This window comes from Microcaecilia unicolor, chromosome 3 (genome assembly GCF_901765095.1).
Source record: "Microcaecilia unicolor chromosome 3, aMicUni1.1, whole genome shotgun sequence".
NCBI classification, from domain to species: Eukaryota; Metazoa; Chordata; class Amphibia; order Gymnophiona; family Siphonopidae; genus Microcaecilia; species Microcaecilia unicolor.
The window spans coordinates 376,339,907-376,360,886 of NC_044033.1; the positions used below are offsets into that span (position 1 = coordinate 376,339,907).

The window sequence follows — 20,980 nt, forward strand, 5'->3', positions numbered from 1 at the left end:
TCCAGGACTTGGCTCACAGATGTAGCTGCTTATATTTACACCACCTATCCCTGCCCTGTTTTAGGTGCCTAATTTCCCTCCCCTGACTAAGCCCCACCCTTGGGGCAGCCGTGGTCAATTTTCATAGGGAATCAAAGTTAAGTGGTCAGACCCTTTAAAAACTGATCCTCATTTCTCCCAGTTCTGGTCCCTTTTTTTAATGTCCTCTCTGGAGCTCTAAATAATGCTACACAATCACTGTTGTAGTTATGTGCCACGTTTGTAGTCTGTAGACTGGCTGGCCAAACTTTCTCAGGCATAATTACCACATTTCCTGAACTGAAAACTGGGACATTGTTAAAGTAACTTTAGTGGGTATGGCTACTGAGACCCTGAGTTTCCAGTTTTTTGCCAGCTCTGCACTCTCCCCACCAGCTGCAGTAATAATTATAAACATCTGTGTTTCGCTCACCCTGACATTTGTAACTCTTGCTGGTCTCTCATCTTCTCTCTCTCTCTCTCCTTGTGTTTTCCTTTATCTTGATCTGGTTTTCATCCAATGCTATTTTATATTTTTTCTGTATACTGCATATTCACCCTAATAAGCAATTGTTAGATCTAGTTACTAGATAGCAGTCAGTTGTCTTAGTTGGTAGTGTAGAATAGTGTATTTGTGTACTATTAAACTGCAAAAATGGTGGCAAGGATGATAATGCAAGTGCTTTTTGCATTAATGTGTGAAGCCCCTTTTGAGATAAAATTTTGCAAAACATCTTTATAGTAAACTTTAATGTAAAGTCTACGTCACACATTTTTACACAAAAGATAATTAATTCAATTTCAAGAGATATATGTATGTATGGCCCGATGAAGGAGTGGCAGGGGCAGTAGATAAAAGGCCACTTGCCCTTGTAACTGCTGGGTCTTGATTCCCCAACAGGTTTAGTGAGCCAGGTGACCCCCGTTCTGATCCCTGGTCTGGGGCTCAAGGTATTAAAAAACAAGATGGCTCTCCTCATAAGGCCTGCACCTCTCCTGCAAACCTCATCCCTTCTAGTATAAAATAAGTGACTGCCTCAGAACCCCCTCCTGGCCCCCTGACCACCCTCAAGGGACGATTCCAGTAAGGATGAAGAACAAACTCACTTGCTTCTGCTCTCTGGTGGCCATATTAATTTAATTTAATAATACATTTATATTCCTCTTAGCCAAAAAAATAATACCGTAGTTTTCGGACTATAAGACGCACTTTTTTCCCCCAAAATTTGGGAGGAAAATGGGGGGTGCGTCTTATAGTCCGAAGGTAGACTTCTTCCTACTCACGCGATCTTCCCTGGTGGTCTAGTGACGTCGGGGCAGGAAAGACCCTCCTCTTTCCTGCCCAGCGCGCTGCTCTCCATCCTCCTGTATGCAGCCTGACGGTCTCGGCGAGATTCAAAATGGCCGCCGAGACTTCAATTCTAGGCGGCCATTTTGAATCTCGCCGAGACCGTCAGGCAGCAATGCATACAGGAGGATGGAGAGCAGCGCGCTGGGCAGGAAAGAGGGGGCTCTTTCCTGCCCCGACGTCACTAGACCACCAGGGAAGATCGCGTGAGTAGGAAGAAGTGGTGACAGGGTCGGGGGGAGGGCGGGATTCGGACAAGACGCACCAGAGCACCTAGGTTTTAGAGTTGGGAAAAAGGAAAAAAATTTTTTTCCTATTTCCCTCCTCTAAAACCTAGGTGCGTCTTATGGTCCGGTGCGTCTTATAGTCCGAAAAATACGGTAATTGGTTCAAGGCGGATCACACTGGCCTAAGATTACACACATTTTCACAACAATATCAAAAATTTCCTTGTACAATCAAGAATGTTATAAACATGTCAATCTAAAACCTTATTCTATATAATATTTCTCAAATAAAAAGGTTTTCAACACTTGTACTGGTAAGAATATAAGAATAGCCATACTGGGTCAGACCAATGGTCCATCTAACCCAGTATCCTGTTTGCAGCAGTGGCCTGACAGAATTCCAAATAGTAGCAAGATTCATGCTACTGATCCCAGGGACAAGCAGTGGCTTTCCCCTTGTCTGTCTCAACAGTGGACTATGGACTTTTTCTCCAGGATCTTGTCCAAACCTTGTTTAAACCCAGATACACTAACCACCGATACCACATCCTCTGGTAAAGAGTTCCAGACCTGAACTATTCATTGAGTGAAAAATAATTTCCTCCTGTTTGCCTTAAAAGTAGTACCATGTAAGTTCCTTGAGTTTCCCCTAGTCTTTATATTTTTTAAAGAGTAAAAAATCAATTTACGTTTATCCGTTCTACACCACTCGGTATTTTGTAGACCTCTTTCATATCCCCCCTCAGCCAAGCTGAAGAGTCCTAACCTCAAACTTTTCCTCATATGAGAGGAGTTCCGTCCCCTTAATCATTTTGGTCACTCTTCTTTGAACCTTTTCTATTTCTGCTATATCTTTTTAAAGATATGGCGACCAGAATTGCACACGATGCTCAAGGTGTGGTTGCACCATGGACCAATACAGATGCATTATAATATTCTTGATCTTATTTTCTATCCTTTTCCTAATACTTCCTAGCATTCTGTTTGCTTTTTTGGCTGCCACCAAACACTGGGCAGAAGGTTTCAGCATACATCAGAACATATCACTAAGGGTCGTTGTGCCAAATACAGCCTCTTAATCTGTGTAGGCAACACATGCACATCATGAGCTCCTGCCATATTAAGATGCTTTCTTCCTCTTCTCACCCTGTTCAACAATGCTATGCTGCAGGGGCAGACTGCGAGTGGTCTTCACTCCATCGCAGTTGCCTTCCCTACCCCTGCGGCTGCTTTTTCTCTCATATCGTGCATGCTTGGTTTCAAAACTGAGCATGCATGGCCTGAGGGGAAAAGCAGTTGTTTGGCAGGCAATGCGGCAGAGTAAAGAGCATCGCTGGAGGAAGACTTTTTACTGGCGGGGCCTGGGGGGACCCCGCCAGCCAAACCAGAGGCCCTGGCCTGAAGCCCTGCAGTGTCTGCTCCTCCCCAGCTTCCAAGAGAGGCCTGGCACTGTTATTTTCTTCAGGAGGAGAGAGAGAGACAGAGAGACCCCAGCGCCAGCGCTGGGCCCCCTTTGGAGGCTGGGCCTGGGGAATTTTGTCCCCCCTCTCGGCGGCCCTGGTCACCGGTCTGGCAGTTAAAATTTAATGTGAAGAAGTGCAGAGTGATGCACTTGAGATGTAGAAATCCAAAAGAGATGTACCAGATAGGATGGGAGAGACTGGTAAGCTCGGCTCAGGAGAAGGACCTGGAAGTGATGGTGTCTGAGGATCTCAAGGTGACAAAACAATGGGACAAGGTGGTGGCTGCGGTCAGAAGGATGCTAGGCTGCATAAAGAGGGGTATAACCAGCAGAATAAAGGCGGTGTTGATACCCCTGTACAAGTCATTAGTTAGACCCTACATGGAGTATTGTTTTCAGTTTTGGAGGCCGTATCTTGCTAAGGATGCAAAAAGACTTGAAGCAGTTCAGAGAAAAGTGACAAAAGTGGCAAGGGGTTTGCGCAGCAAGACATACAAGGAGAGACTTGTTAACCTGAACATGTATACCCTGGAGGAAAGGAGAAACTGGGTGATATGATAAAAACTTTCAATGTGTTCTATTCCATAAAGTTTGTGATGAAATCTTGTATTCTTTTGTGATAAATTTCTAAGGAGACTAAATGTGGATTCAGTCTCCATAATGTTTTTTTTTTTTTGACAGAAACTTGTGATGAAATTTGTAATTTTAGAGTTATTACCGCATGGTCTGTTTGTGATTGTTTAAGTGCTCGCTTTAAATACAGAAGAAAGTAAACAACTTGAACAAAGTAGTAAATTTAAAATGAATCAGAGAAAATTTTTCTTCACTCAATGTGTAATTAAACTCTGGAATTCGTTGCCAGAGAATGTAGTAAAGACGGATAGCTTAGCAGGGTTTAAAACAAATTTGGACGGCTTCCTAAAGGAAAAGTCCATAGACCATTATTAAAATGGACTTGGGGAAAATCCACTGCTTATTTCTGGGATAAGCAGCATAAAATGTTTTGTACTTTTTTGGGATCTTGCCAGGTATTTGCGACCTGGATTGGCCACTGTTGGAAACGGGATGCTGGGCTTGATGGACCTTTGGTCTATTCCAGTATGGCAATACTTATGTACCTATGTACTTAAATAAAAAAATAATCTATCCTTGAATAACTTAAATGTGAAGAGGAAAAGAATGTGTAGTCTCTGGTGTCAGGGTGTAAACTCCTCCAGGGATCTACCAGGTGATAGTTATCTATGAGGGAATGCAACACGGTATGTGCTTTGGGGACATAAAACACAGTTTTCAAATGTCTATCCAACCAAACATCTAAAGGTAAATTGAAGTCACCTGCAGCGATTAGAGGCAAAGGATCACAAGCAGATAATGCTTTTGACAGCATAGAAAAATGATGGATTGTCCTGGTTTGGTGCATAAATGTTAAGAAGTGAAAGTTCATTATTATCTGAGGGTTCCCTTTACTAAGGTGCACTGAAAAATGGCTTGCGGTAGTGTAGGCGTGGATTTTGGGTCCGTGCCGATCCATTTTTCAGCACGCCTGTAAAAAAAGGCCTTTTTAAAATTTTTGCCGAAAATGGACGTATGGCAAAATCAAAATTGCTGCACGTCCGTTTTGGGTCTGCAACCTTACCATCAGCCATTGACCTACTGGTAAAATCTCACACAGGAACCAGGCGGGAGTGACCTACGTGCGTCAAATGCCACTTGGCGCACGTCCAAAAATATAAATTATTTTTTGGCCGTGAGTATCGGACGCGCACCAAAAATGAAATTACTGCAAGAGCCACACGGTAGCCAGGCGGTAACTCCATTTTGACATGCATTGGGCACGTGTAGACACTTACGCAGCTTAGTGAAAGGGCCCTTGAATCTTTAAATTCTTTGCTTTATCTGAACATTCAGATCTTTATGGAAAAGAATCACTACACCATTTTTCTTTCCCAAAGCTGGGAATGAACATGATAATCCTATCCAATTAGACTGTTTTAAGAATGGTTTGGCATTCGAAAGATGAGTTTCCTGACAGAAAATAATTTTGGCATTTAGGGTTTTTTTTTTAGGGCTATCAAGATCTTTTTTCTCTTAACAGGGTGCCTGAGACCATGGACATTTCTAGAAACTAAATTTTTAATACCTGAGAGGTGGCCATTGAGGTACTTGAAGAAACAGAATACACCATAAAGTCCCATTCATTCACAGTAAAACAAATAATGCATATATGTTGAGCAAAATGAAAAAAAAACGTATTAATTGGTAGCAATGCAATTACAACTTATTTACTTTAAACAATGCCAAATAAGCCAAGAATGGGCTGACAGAAAATCCAGATGGGGGGGGGGGGGGGGGGGGTACAAACAGTGGCTCTCAAAAGAAGTTCTCCAACCACGAGAGATCAATAATACAATATACATAAATTGGACTGCATAAAAGTCAGTCTTATCTAAGGGGCCCTTTTACTAAAGGGTTGGCACATGGCAACAGGATTGCCACCTGCCAATTCGGAACTGCCACAGGATCCCGGTGGTAGTTCCCACTCCCAACACATGCCATTTCCGGAGCTACAAATATTTTGTAACACCGGGGCTTTTCCGGAGGTAACAAAGTAACATAGTAGATGATGGCAGAAAAAGACCTGCACGGTCCATCCAGTCTGCCCAACAAGATAAACTCGTATGTGCTACTTTTTGTGTATACCGTACCTTGATTTGTATCTGTCATTTTCAGGGCACAGACCGTAGAAGTCTGCCCAGCACTATCCCTGCCTCCCAACCACCAGCCCCGCCTCCCAGCCACCGGTTCCGCCACCCAATCTCGGCTAGGCTTCTGAGGATCCATTCCTTCTGAACAGGATTCCTTTATGTTTATCACACGCATGTTTTAATTCCATTACCATTTTCATCTTCACCACCTCCTGCGGGAGGGCATTCCAAGCATCCATCACTCTCTCCATGAAAAAATACTTCCTTGAGTCTGCCCCCCTTCAATCTCATTTCATGTCCTCTAGTGCTACCGCCTTCCCATCTCCGGAAAAGGTTCATTTGCGGATTAATACCTTTCAAATATTTGAACGTCTGTATCATATCACCCCTGTTTCTCCTTTCCTCCAAGGTATACATGTTCAGGTCAACAAGTCTCTCCTCATACGTCTTGTAACGCAAATCCCATACCATTTTTGACGCTTTTCTTTGCACCGCTTCAATTCTTTTTATATCTTTAGCAAGGTAATCGGGTTCCACTGGGTTAAACATGAGAGCCTCTACCGCCACCTCAAAGGGTGGCAGTAAGGGCTCCCCCCCCAAAATGGCAATGCAATAAGTGTTTCACTTACCGCATGGCCATTTCTTTTCCTCAAAAAAAGACAGACCTTTATTCACTGTGGTAAAAGGGGACCTCAGTGTGCATCAAAAACACATGCTGATGCTAGCACAGGCCCCCTTTTACCACCCCTTAATAAAATGACCCCTTTATGTGGTCCACCATAGAAGGTTAAGTACTGAATATGGGCACTTAACCAGCTACACATTAGCCGGCTCTGGTAAGTCAATGCCGGTGCCCGGACATGGCCCAGCATTGAATTTCCAAATTTAATGCCAATAGTGGTCAGCAAAACATTATCATTATTTAGATTTTGCCCACACCTTTTTCAGTAGTAGCTCAAGGTGAGTTACATTCAGGAGGGTTCACAATCTAAGTTTGTACCTGAGGCAATGGAAGATTAAGTGACTTGACCAAGATCACAAGAAGCAGCAGTGGGATTTGAACCAGCCACCACTGGATTGCAAGACCAGTGCTCTAACCACTAGACCACTCCTCCACTTGCTTGCCACTGGCTGAATGTCAGGCTCCTAATTTATATATCTAATCAGCGATATCCGGCTGCTAAATATAAACGATATTCAAGTGTCTGGCATAAAGGTGAGGTCCGGGGAGTCACCAATAGGTTTTGTTCCAGAATCCTGAAAGCCCAGCTGTTTGTCAGGGAGAACACAGTTGTCATCACCCAGCAATGTAACAAATAGAGCTTCTCCATTCAGTTCTTTCTGAACTGGGCTGAAAAAGCTGTACCCCAGATATGCATACTTTAACGTAATCCCACTGGCTTAGATGAACCTCTGATGAAGGCTTTGGGTGCCGAAACACAGCCCATGTAGGGTTCAATCTGTCAGAATTGGGAAATATTCAGTCTTCGAACTTTGGATGAATAAATGACTTGGTGATCCACTTGAGAACTGTGGTTTGGCTTCTTCCACTCTTGTGGTTTGTGAGGTATAACTTGGAACATCTGCCTTAGATATTTCCAAGTTATATATGGATATTCAATAGTGCTACTTAACTGGATAGCATAGCTGAATATGTGTATGATTTGAAACCATCTGATCAGACATTTTAAATTCTGTGTGTTCCTGTATGGCTGCTCACTAACCTCACACATCTTTAGTACGTAGTCTGAAAGCAAGATGAATTTTGAATACTTCTAATGCGAAAGACCAGTGAAGACCTACAGATCCATTCTATAAGACTCAAACTAGTACCAATCTGTTATTTCTGGGGCGTTTTCTTTCTTTCCCCCCCCCTCTGTTGTATTGATGAGTTGCAACTCTTTTCTAGCTTTGGTCTTTTGAAAGTGTGAACCGCTTTGATTGTTTTTGTGAAAGACAGTATATTAAGTGTTAATAAGAGAATGGGACTTGGTATACCACCTTTCTGTGGTGTTTGCAACTACATTCAAAGTGGCTTACATAGTATATACAGGTACTTATTTGTACCTGGGGCAATGGAGGATTAAGTGTCTTGCCCAGAATAACAAGGAGCTAAAGTGGGAATTGAACCCAGCTCCCCAGTATCAAAGTCCACTATACTAACCACTAGGCTACTCCTCCACTACCAACAGTCCATGTAGAAGCCTGCCCTTGCAGATCAGCAACACAGCCGCGCAGGCTCCTGTTTCTGTGAGTCTGACGTCCTGCACGTACGTGCAGGACGTCAGACTCACAGAAACAGAAGCCTGCGCGGCTGCGTTGCTGAACTGCAAGGGCAGGCTTCTACATGGAATGTTGCTAGTGGAATAGCAACATTCCATGTAGAATCTCACATAGTAGCAACAGAATCTCAATAGTAGCAACATTCTGTGTAGAATCTGAAAAAGGGAAATGGGACTTGATATATACCACCTTTCTACATTCAAAGTGGTTTATATATATTCAGGTACTTATTTTGTACCAGGGGCAATGGAGGATTACTTGTCTTGCCCAGAATAACAAGGAGCTACAGTGGGAATTGAACCCAGTTCCCCAGGATCAAAGTCCACTGCACTAACCACTGGGCCACTCCTCCACGCTAACAAAACAGAAACATGTTTCTGGCAGGCAGGGAGGGTTTCTATGTATAGTCCATTCCACAGATTTCATCAGCTTGCTCAGGAGTTCTCAAATGAGCCAACCATCCTGCTTTCAGGATATCTGCAATTAAAACGTATCAGATAGATTTCCATAAATAGGGGCAATGCATGCAAATCTATCTTATGCATATTCATTGTGGATACGCTGGAAACTTGACTGAACTGTCACTCCTTCCATGGAACAGATTCTCATTCCTCCTGTGCCAGAGGTTTGTAGTGTACTGAAAATCAAATCCTGTCTGCAAATATCAGATTATATCAGTGTGTGTATGCCTTGTAGCGCTATAGAAATGATAAGTAGTAGTGTTATAATCTATGCGGGAACCTTCTCGTCTCAGAAACAAAGCATAGGAGTCAGTTTTTGGAAGGGTTGAGGGTGCTGAACTCAACACAAATTCTCTCTCCCCGGACACAGTGAAGGGATTTGCTCAGTTTTGGGGTGATTCACAAGCACCACTTCACTCCCAGAGCTGCCACCCATAGAACTGAATCTCCTTTCATAGGGAAATCTCTGTCACTCCCTAGCTGCCTCTAGTTCAGCATCTAGTCAGGGGAAATCTTCTGGACCAGTGCCAACATGAAGCTGGGACACAGGCAAAATCCATAAAGCAATCAATAAATTCAGAATAGAAGTGCCTCCTTTCACTTCTTAAGAGACCACAGAAATTGATAAAGGCTGGCACTGCGCAGCAGAAAAAAGGACAATGACAGCAATGGCGATAATTTCTATCATATAGAAAAGTCAGTAGGATTCTAGTGGCCCCCGCATCTTTCCTTTAGAATATCATGGTATTGTTTTATCCTACGTAGGGGGTTTTATCATGACATCGACCTTGAAACGTCTATGATATGGACTCAGATAGTACAGCCATATAAAGATCACACACAATCAGCCTGAAACATTACAAGTAGGAAAGGCAAAAGTTTATTCATGGTCGAAGAAAAGTTAGTTTCAGATTACGTATCTGGCAGACCACATGTTTTCCAAAGAAATCTGATTCATTACAGTTCACATCAAACAGACTGAGCTGCAAAATGCTGAGCTGACTGTCCAGGACAATGAAACTGCTGCGACATGAAGTTTTTGGTTTGCCCCCCACCCTTCCACCCTGCTGGGAATCTTTTGGTGAATACTAAATGATTGTTGCCATTTTATGAGACTTTATTTAATGGTTTCCAGTAGATACTAGAGCAGTGGAGTTTATACAATGACTATTAACAAATAGGGACTCTTATGTTTGTTTTTTCATTCACTAATGGGTCGTCCACATCTGGCCCATTTTGTATGACTCGCTGAAAACACCAAAGCTTCTTATAGAGAGCTTCAAAGTTTATAGAGAAAAAAAATTTGCAGCAGTAGGAAATCATGTATATCAAGAGAACAGCTTCTCCATTCATCTGTGTTCGAACAAGCAGTAGCAGAATCCACATACATCTTGCTTCTAGTAAAAAGATTTCTGTTCAGGACATTTGTAGCACTGGCTGGTTGGTAATTCTGGTTCATTTTTTTTTCTACCAATAATTATGACTAAAAAAAGAAATTGGGGAGGCCTGGAGAGGGAAGGGTAGTTACTAACCTCAGTTAAATGAATAACGTATTATATTTGCCTCTTAATAAGTACCTGTATATAATATGTAAACCGCTATGATTGTAACCACAGAAAAGCGGTATATCAAATCCCCACCCCCCCCTTTTCCTTTCCCTTAATGTGCATTAAACAGCAAAATCACATGCTATTTTGCCATAACGTATGTTAATTAGGTCACTGTGGGCTACATAATAATCAGATGAAAAAAAACACCATGCAAGAGCACCCAAAATACCTCCTTATTCTGCAAATCAAATAAAGCAGCTTGCATTGAACTCCACAAGCTGTGTTATTTATTGAAAAATAGCACCAAATTTGTGCCTTTAGAAGGCAGGTTGATCCCTAGTCATAATACTACAAGACTACTGCTAGGGGTTGAACCCCCAGAGTCACTCCTATCCCATTCCACTAGACCACCAGAAATTGGCTCAGTGGGGCTACAGAGTCTTTGAGGGGGGAGAAACTGACAGGAGGATTTGAAAAGTACCTTTGAGGCATAGTGAGGGTCTTTACTGGGGTGGGAGGGGACGAGGAGTCTGCTATAGATACCTATACAGCTCTGGCCTCTGTATGATGGCTCCCCTGAAGCATCAGGCTGCTGCCACTGGCCCTAGGCTCCTGGGAAGCTGAATAGTGCAGCTTTTGATTCTAAACATAAGTTGCCTTACTCTTTACTGCAGGAGTCACTAATTTGTGGTGCTGAGTTACCACAGGTTAGCGATTTCAGCAGTAAACTAAGCTGAGATAATGTGAGAAATTTTACCACAGCTCAGTAACTTCCTTCTTTTCAATGTCTTTGTTACCAGCAATGGGTTTTTTGTGTTCAGTAATCCAAGATGCCTCTGTACTGCTTGCCACAACTGGTGCTTCATTATTACAGGAAGGATTCCACTCCCGTAATTAAAGAACTGAATGGAAAACGAACCAGGACTGACTGTCCCCTACATTATAATAACTCACTAGATAAATGTGACAGATAAGCTCCCAAGACACCAGTATGTTTTCCCTCCATATCCATGTATTTTGTGAAAGCAAATAATACAGTGACAAGTTGTCTTCCCAGACAACTTACAGCCTATACAGGAGCAAATGAAAAGCACAGGCCTTCTTCATAAGGAAATGTTCCCCAAGTATGTGTGTGCGTTTCTGTGGGGGAAAAAATGTTAATAAGGCGCTAGATGACTTGTGGAGGGGAAGCCAGTAAGGACTGGATGCCAGGTTAGAGTCTGCCAGCTCTTCTCAAAATACCTGCACACAGTACTCAGAAGCATCTAATCAGTACACCAGAGCATTGATGGGGATGCCACACTGTTTTTCATTCTTTGCTTTGCAGGATTCTATGGGCATCCATAGGCAACTTTGTGGCTTTCCATTGACCTGCCTCAAGAGTTCCCCAGTAATCTGCATCTTTCAGATATATATCCTGCATGATAAATAATAACCATGCAAAAACACTTAGTTGCCACAGCCTAGGGGCAATGTTAAAATGTGGCTCAGAGAATTGGTTATAAAGGGCACCGTCATAGGTTTTTTTTTTTAAATGTATTCCTTTAAAGAAAAGGTATATTTAATAATTCCCCATAACATTTACCAATGTACCATTTTTTTTCTGGTATCAGAGGATTTATCCAATGCTTTTTATTGCTCTGAAGTATTTATCTGTTTTCTACTGTGAGCATTACTGCGTGATGATTATTATATCAAGATTCAGCAATATACCTTATTTTTTTGTCATCACTCATCATAGCTTTTATGGATATCTTTTAAGTCATCAGAAAGTACGTTCTAAGTTTGTTCTCTGTATGCTTGTGCATGTCGTACCTATCCCCTTTCGATCTCATAGAATAACCCCATTATCATCATCACCACAGAGCACTGGAGATAGGCTGCCTTTGTTATTTTGATGAAAATTGCAAAAAAAAAAAAAAAAAAAATCAGTACACCAGCATTCCCTAGCGCTAGTGATTTTACAACTCCTGAACTCAAAGCCTGCGACTGCTTGAAGCACAGCTGAATCGCACCCAGATTGTGCCTGCAGGGGGCTTACCTGTGCCGGCTGGCGGCTCTAAGTCCACTCTGTATCTGGGATATCCCTTGTGAAGTCTGCACCTGGTTGTGAGGCGCCACCCCTCCAGTATACAGACTGTACCTCTGGGGGTAATTCACAGCCCAAACGCCCCCCAAAATGCAGCAAATAAATCCAAGGAAAGAATAGCAGGATGCAGCCATCTCAGGTCAGGGAGGTGGAGGCGAGAGGGAGCCAGGGAGTCCAAATGCTGAAAAAGAGAGGGGGGAAAAAGGCCAAGAAAGATCCAAGTGGGCAGCTTCAGAGAGTTTGCTGTCTCCCTGTGTCCTTTACTCCTTCCAAAGAGGGTGCTGCTCACTCACTCAGGCATTAATCGACAGTCCTCAGCCAGATGATTGTCCCCTTTAAAATAAAACACAACTGTACGCCTAACTTTAAGCGTGTAAGTGTGGGGAAATAATTCAAACGTGTATTAATTCCTCTTGAAGCTCTTCTTCTCCTCCAGTGTGTGTGCTTTGTACAGTAAATCCATCTGCAGAGATGACAAAAAGTTGGATTTTTAGTTTATGTTTCTTCCCTTCAAAGAATTCCCCAGTCAGCTCCGGTCTAGTTGTGCCTCTCGCTCTCTCTTTCCCTTCCCCTTTTCTTAAACCTCTTTGGACAGCCTACTCTCAGCTAAAAACACCCACTGAACTTAAGAGAGAGGGATGCAGGGTTTATTAAAAAAAAAAAAAAAAGTAGTCAGTCCCTGTGTGATACATTCAGAAGAGGAAAGGAAAAAGGAGGTGCTCTCAGTGACAGCACAGATAACCCTCCCTGCTTTTCTGCTTTTCCTGCCCAATTACACACTCCAGCTGCACAACTGCCGTTTTAAACTGATTATGTTTCAGGCCTGCTTTACTTTCCACTCATTGCAATTTTTTTTATTTGCTTGTATGATTTATTTTTAGCACTTTTGGCTCCAGTTTTACTCTCAATATGGCGACTTACAGTTTTTTTTCGCCAGTCACATTCTCTCTTAAATCAAAAGTACACGCACGTGTCTGGGATTTTATGCCTTGCATCCTCTCCACTTTTTCTGTAAGGATCTTATGTCCACTCTCCCTCCCGCCCTGTCTGTCGTCCATACCCCAAGCTCCCTGCTGGCTCTTGTCTCACATCTGCTTCTTATTAAGCCCAGTGAATAGTGGAGAAAAAAAGAATATTCTTAAAAAAAAAAAAAAGTGTAGTGAAAGGCACAAAGTCAGAAACTCCAAACTTCAGGGAAACTCCTGTACAAAAGGGCTACTGAGAAATCAGATGCCCAGCTCACACCCCCCAACCCTGACTAGACTTTAACAGGGGCCAGGGCTCTCCTTAATTTCACTTTATTGCCAGATTTTTAAAAAATGTATTTTGCTTTTATTATTTAAAAGTTTAAACATTAAAAAAAATACTTTGTCCATTCTCATAGTAATTTGTAAAATTCCCTTTGGGCTGTTCTAAAAATTCCAGCACAGCCATTTTACATCTGTCTCTGACACACTCCTTGGAAAATAACAAAGAAAAGTGCACCTGAAGTATGTGAATCTGGTTTTTCATTTTTGTATGGAGAGAGAACTAGCAAAGCCTGAGAAATGGCTTTATAGCCTCAGAGATGGCAAGTTAAGAACATAAGAATAGCCATATTGGGTCAGACCAATGGTCCGTCCAGCCCAATATCCTGTTTCCAACAGTGGCCAATCCGGGTCACAAGTACCTGGCAGAAACCCAAATAGTAGCAACATTTCATGCTATCAATCCCCGGGCAAGCAGTGGCTTCCCCGTGTCTATCAGGCTGGAGACCTTTTGGCCAATCCTGATTTTGAACTTACATCCCATTGCACTATGGGTTTGTAGTGCCTATTCATAGCCATTGAAATCAGTGCAGCAGGTCTCATAATGCACCAGGATGAGGCGGTCAGAAAATCCAGGACTGTCCCAAAATCCCCAGCCTGGAACTGGGTAACTTGGCCTCTCTGTAACCTCTGCTAGCACCCTGGCATTTGGCAGAGAGTGTTAACTTTATAAAAGGAATCATTTATGGGTTTACTTGTTCCTGGCTCAGAAAAATAAAACCCTAGAGGGGAAGGTTAGATTGCTCTGTAGATTGGCACAAGAGGCTTCCATCATTTGTTTGAGACTGCTCAGTGGATTAACTGAACAAAGCAATGCCAGATTTAAAACTCTGCTATCTTAGGAGGGTGCACCCTGTAATTTGCTCAGAAATGACTACTTCTGCATCTTGTCCTTTGTAAAAGTTCCCTTGTTCCAGTGCATTCTAGTGGCAGACTAAACTCTCTCCATATTTCTGCTTTTAAATCATTTCTGCAAAACTTTCAGTTTGTAACGTGCAAATGATGCAGTGCTTTTCACTGTTAGAACTGGGATTACTTGAGATACAGAGTTTTTCACCTCTGAACATGGATGGTGCGGGGATACTTTCAACTGTACAGGATCATTCATGTTTAGGAATGGATATCTGAGGAATGGAGACAGCCAAGGAAATAATGATGTTACTGGAGCCACACTCAGGTTATTAATTTTATTATTGATCCGACACGGCCGTGTTTCAATGAGTGCTTGCATCAGGGGCCCTTGATTTTCAATGCGAGTAAACTCAGTATCTGTTTACAAAGCTAAATCTCTCATATCAAGCTGAACAAGCAAGCTTGATTTGAGAGATTTAGATTTGTGAACAGATAATAAGTTTATTCACATTGAAAATCAAGGGCCCCTGACGCAAGCACACGTCGAAACACGGCCATGTCGGGTCAACAATAAAATTAATAACCTAAGTGTGGGTCCAGTGACATCAATATCTCTCTGTGTCAAATAGAAGCACCAGGAGCCTTCAAAATCAGGACACAATTTTATTGATATGCTTCAAACATCAATTTCTTCCTTAATGACCCGACACGGGCTGTGGTTTGGCGCACAGCGCCTGCATCAGGGGTCAATGGGGTACTAGTTTTAGAGAGCAACTGAAACTTTCTTCTTCGATGATGACAAAATGGATGATTGTCCCACTTCTTCCAAAATCAAATCGCTGAATCGTTCGAAAAAGCCGGAACCGGAACGTTCCCTTCGTAAGCGAATCAATGAATCCCCCTGGCCATCTCTGTTTTGTGCCGTTTCTGTTCTCTGCAGAATGTTTTGTTCATTTCCAGTGCCGTAGCAAGGGCTAATGGCACCCGGGGCGGGTCGCCACTGCGCACCCCCCCCCCCCCCGGGGTGCAGCACGGCGCAACCCCCCCTCTGCGGCGCAACCCCCCCGGACCGCATTCTTACCTGCGGGAGGGCCGATCCGCCCCGAGTGCACGTCACTCGGAGCTGCGTCGGCCCCGCTGGTTCCCTGCTCTCTCTGCCCCAGAACAGGAAGTAACCTGTTCCGGGGCAGAGAGAGCAGGGAACCAGAGGGACTGGCACCCCCCGAGCGCGTGCACCCGGGGCGGACCGCCCCTCCCGCCCCCCCCCCTTCCTACGCCACTGTTCATCTCCTGATTCTCTTCTATCTGAGGAATGGCACAGGAATGCTGAGCATGCCCTTTCTATGACTGGTGGCTTACTAGAGTGACACAGGGACACTGCAGAAAGTCAAATGAAATTCACACTTGATCAATAGGAGCCAAAAATACTTATACCTGCAAGTGCATTTTTGTTGCTTTTCACTTGACTTGGTGGTCTGATCAGTTTTTGTGGATATATCAATAGAAAACAAACACAATAAAACATGGAAAAGAAAATAAGATGATACCTTTTTTATTAGACATAACTTAATACATTTCTTGATTAGCTTTCGAAGGTTGCCCTTCTTCGTGAGATCGGAAATAAGCAAATGTGGTAGATTACAGTATATATAAATAAAACATCCAAGCATTTCATTGACAGTCTAACAGGGTGGGGTTGGGTAGGAGGTATGCATGGGAACATCAAAGCATTTCAGAGATAGTCTAACAGGATGGGGGTGGATAGGTGAGAGGAGGGTGATAAACATAGCAATAAAACTTTATGGTTTATAATGGGCTAGAAACCCCAGATCTTTGTTAAGTCCTGTCTATTGGGTGTCAAAATATTCAATCATTCTGACTTCAAAGGTCTTACGTTCCTGTATTGTTTTAAAGTTACCTTTCAGGATTCTTACTATGAAGACTGTGGATATATCGATATCATTAACACCATTATCACAGTTGTTGCCATTAAGTGACACTCTAATCAGCTATCAGAACAAAAAAGCCAAGAACTGAATTGATATGGAAACTAAATGAACCTTTCACTCCACACCCCCCCCCCCAAAAAAAAAAAACCCACACAGATGTTTCATGGTAGAAGTATATTTAGCCAGAAGTCAGCATGGCATAGAGTTGTCACGTTGCCCCTAAAGAGTCCCAGAATGATAATAGCTACAGAAAACCAAGTGAAGTTGTTTTTTAAATGCAGTCTTATGGGATGACTCAGAGTAAACAGAGCCACAAAGCAACATGCGGGAAATTTGCACTATGAGGGTAATTTAATGTAAATCTTTTTATTGATTAAAAAAGAGAAATACATATCAGCTTTGTACATTTTTATATCAAGTACCCTTCCATTCCTGTTCAAGAACAGAATTATGTAGGCAGCCTGGATTCTTATGACCTCTTATGACTAGCTCTCTTTAGTCTTGAACCCCTTATAAACCTGCAGAGTCCCTTCCACCCCAGTAACCTATTCCCAAAACTCTCCTAATAAACTCCTCTCCCCTTATAATCTCCCAACGTGAACTATAAGTGAATTCATTAAAAACCATACTACATACCTTGGGTGGCAAAACTTGAATATATATGCCCCAAATGGTTCTAAATCTTTTTTTTTCCTGGCTTAGTTAAACAGCAACCGGCCCTTGAAGAATCCTGCATCTATCTACTTTTCCAGACAAGATTCCCCAGGGTGAGAGTTGAATAGATATTTCCAGAAGGTTCTATGTAGAATGGATGATTTGTCTTATTCCATTGTCATTTTCAAATCAGCTTCTCAATCTTTTGAACTATCAAAGTCACAGGCAAAGTTGCTAGACATTCTCCTCACTATTGCTCAAAGACAAATCTTACAGAACTGGAAATCTGCACGGCTACTGAATGTTCACTTTTGGTGGAATACAGTTCTGCAGCACCAGAAATTCGAGTTTGCCATGGCAGAGAGGTCTCGGGCGACATTGTCCACAAAAAAAGTTTGGTCTTCTTTGGAAAATTATCTCCAATCTACCCAGAACTAACTCTTGCCCAACACACTGGACTTACATATTGGACACCTGGATTCCCTCTCTTTCTCTCCCCCTTTGCTTACCTTTACTCTCTCCATAATGTTTCTTTCATGTTACTGCTATATATTGAAAACCAATAAAATATTTTGGAAAAAAAAAAAAGATATTTCCAGAAGTCTACTCAAGTATTGCAGAATCAGAGACCAGAAATGTTGTACATCTTTACAAGACCACAGCACCTGAGAAAGTGTATCCTTAAGCACTCTGCACTTTAGACAAAAGAGGAACATGGTGCCGTCCACATGATACACTTGTATCTGAGAGAAACAGGCCATGGTAAGTGTGTGAAAATATCACTCATGCCACACCACACATCATTATATCCAGACTTGATTATTGCAATATTGTGTGTGCTGGTTTGCCCTGGTATTCCTTGAAAAAGCTCCAAACAATTCAGAACACTGCTATCAGACTTCTTTATAAAGTTACATTACTCACCTTTAAAGCTTTCCGGACTAGGATCCATGATTACTTGTCTAGCCTTACTATACCTTACTGTCCTAACAGAGTCTTATGGTCCCTTAATGACCACCACCACCATCTTGTGCCTAACCCAAAAGCAGCCCATTATGACTCCACCCGAAACACGGCTTTTTATTTTCTGGCTCCTTTTACATGGAGCAACTTACCCCTTTCTCTTCGTGCTAACTCCTTGTTTAAAGGTTTTAAAGCTGACCTCAAAACCTGGCCATTCAAAGAAGTGTTTAGTATTCCTGATTGACTTCTAGGACCAGAGCTTTTTTTGAGGGGGTACTTGGGGGTACTGAGTACTGGCACCTTTTCCATTGATAAAATTGACCCTGTGGCTGGTGTTGGGCAAGACTTCTACGGTCTGTGCCCTGAAAATGGCAGATACAAATCAAGGTAAGGTATACACAAAAAGTAGCACATATGAGTTTATCTTGTTGGGCAGACTGGATGGACCATGCAGGTCTTTTTCTGTCGTCATCTACTATGTTACAATATGTTACTATGTCCCCAAGTTTTAATAAAAGAGCTCAAGCTCTACACACAAATTCTGCCTTGTCGTAGATTCTGTGACTGGTTGCAGGGGGCCTGGCTATTGTGGGGTGGGTCCCTCAGTGATCACCCCATCCCTGAAGGGTGGCCTGGCATTTGAGTACCGGCACAATGCGTTTTTTGCTAGAAAAAACGCAGTCTAGGACTGTCTGACACTGACCCAATAAGACCCATTTCTCTTGCCCTCTCTCTTTACCATCTTTTGTACCTTGCCCTGAATAATTATCCCTTGGTAGTGCTTGTGTTTCTGTCCTATAATTTATGGAGTTCCTTTCTTGCTGTTCATTAGATTTGTAAACCGCTTTGCTCTGATTTCAGTTTGAATAGTATAGTAAATTTTAATAAACAGTACACCATGCACCACCCTTGGGATAGACTGTAAGGCTCGACTGCAACCCAAATCTAATTCCTCATTCCACTTACTAGTACGTGCCAGTGCCATATGTTTTTGTGGGACAACATATTTTATTTATTTAGATTTTGCTCACACCTTTATGTAACAGTGCTACAAACATCTGCTTGGGGGCATCCTCTTAAAAGAAAATTCCCTCTAGTTCCCCTTCACCCTGAAATTCCCATTCTGTAGTGAGTGTATATAATGGGTTTTATGAGGGTAATTTAATAATGGGTTTTGCATGTGTATATATCTGCCTACATGCATAAAGGGGGGCAGTTCTAATTTGGTGCCTGGAAAGTGTACTGTAGATCCCTATTCTATAATGGACTCTAGGTGCCTAGATTCTGATGTATCTATAAGTCACAAATTAAGAATCTAGGGCCCCATTTACCACACTGCGGCAAAAGGGGGCCTCGGCGCACATCGAAAACATGCACCAATGCCCCTTTCACCGCAGTGGGCAAAAGGTAGGTCTTTCTTTTTTAATGAAAAGGCCTTACAGCAAGTGAAGTACTTGCCGCGTGGCCATTTCAGGGGGCAGCCCTTACCGCCACCCATTGAGGTGCCAGTAAAGGGCTCCCACACTAACCCTGCAGTAACCGGGCAGCGCGTGGCACTGCCCGATTACCACTGGGTACACACTATTTTTGTAACACTGGATAAGACTGCACGCTGGGGGTGGGAAACTACCGCCAGGCTGCTGCAGTAGCCCGGTGGCACTTCCTTTTTTGCAAGCGGTAAGCCCGCGTTGGGTTTACCGCTGCTTTGTAAAAAAGGCCCCTAGTGAATAGCACTAGGTATATTACAAAAAGTATGATATTATGTTATTACAATTTTTGGGTGAAGTATATAAGAAAAATATCATCCCCAGATATTCAAAATTGTTTAACCATCCAAGAACAGCTCCTGGCCGGTTAAATAGTGTTTACTACTACTACTATTACTATTTAGCATTTATATAGCGCTACAAATCATACGCAGCGCTGCACAAACATAGAAGAAAGACAGTCCCTGCTCAAAGAGCTTACAATCTAATAGATTGTTTAGGCCCTTAACCACGAATATTCAGTGGGAGATAACTGGTTATCTCTCGCTGAACATCCCGGTTAACCGGCTATATTGTGTGACACAGCTGGTAGGGTGCAGATATTCAGCGCCAAACTGGCTATGTTGAGCGGTCAAAATAGGCAGCTTAAATTGCAGGCCTATATTTGACTGCTAAAAAGTTAACTAATTAATGCTGAATATCGGCAGAGCTGATTAACTTTTTAGCAGCCAAAATAAACTTGGATATTCAATACCAGTCACCGGAAACAGTCTGGCATTAACTATCCAGGTTTTAATGCCAGCAGCGGACAACAAACGTGCACTTACCACGTGGCCATGGGGGGAGCACTTACTGCCACCCATTGAGATGGCAGTAAGGGCTCTTGCGCTAACTCGGTGGTAATCGGGCAGCACACAGCGCTGCCCAATTACTGTTGGGTAACCCCCTGCAGAAATATTTTTCAAATATTTCAGCTAGCACCGGAAATGCCACATGCTGGCAGTGGAACCGTGTTGGAGAGATGGCTCACCACTTCCATGCCATCATCGGGTTGGTGGTGGAAGATGGGACCACCGTGGGGTGAGTCATCGACCCAAGGTTCGCCCATTGGGAGGAACTGACCCCAGTGCACTTGTGGCCAGTGTCGCGAGGACAGTGTGCCAACCTCCCCAGTGGAACCCTCGGTCCCTGAACAGACTGAGGTGGAACAGTGGTTCATTAGCAGCCCATGTGACATCTAGTCTCGGAGCAGAAAACTGAGTGGAGAGTGGAGGAGAAGAAAGCCTGACCCGAAGTGGTGAGAGAAAAAAAACCCTGAGTGGACTCAAGTCTGAGACGGATTAAGAGTTAAACCCGCAGTAGTTCGCCCAGCTTTTCCAAGATGGCGCTGTGAATAGACGCACCTGTGTTTGCTCCTGGAGGCTGCTGTGTTTGTGAGTTTCTCTCGGTGCCTCTGTAGCCTCGTTAACCATGGGGAAGCGGAGGGGGAAGGTAAAGGAATTTCCCTCGGTTCCTGTGACTTCCTCGACGATGAAACAAACAACCCTGCAATTTCCCAGGCAGCAACCGGGTCCTCAGGGAACTTCGACCCCCTCTGCAGCTCTCGGCCCTTCGGAGTCGATTGA

General features: G+C 43.1%; 1 protein-coding gene across 1 annotated transcript in view; it reads right to left on the reverse strand.

Annotated features, from left to right (window-relative positions):
• The window catches only part of EMILIN1 (elastin microfibril interfacer 1), a 102,203-nt gene extending 89,454 nt beyond the window's left edge, over positions 1-12,749 (reverse strand). The window contains exon 1 of the mRNA XM_030198621.1: positions 12,096-12,749. Within this exon, the coding sequence (XP_030054481.1) occupies positions 12,096-12,277 (182 nt within the window). The 5' untranslated portion in view covers positions 12,278-12,749. The remainder of the gene's footprint in view (positions 1-12,095) is intronic.
• Positions 12,750-20,980: the final 8,231 nt, after the last annotated feature.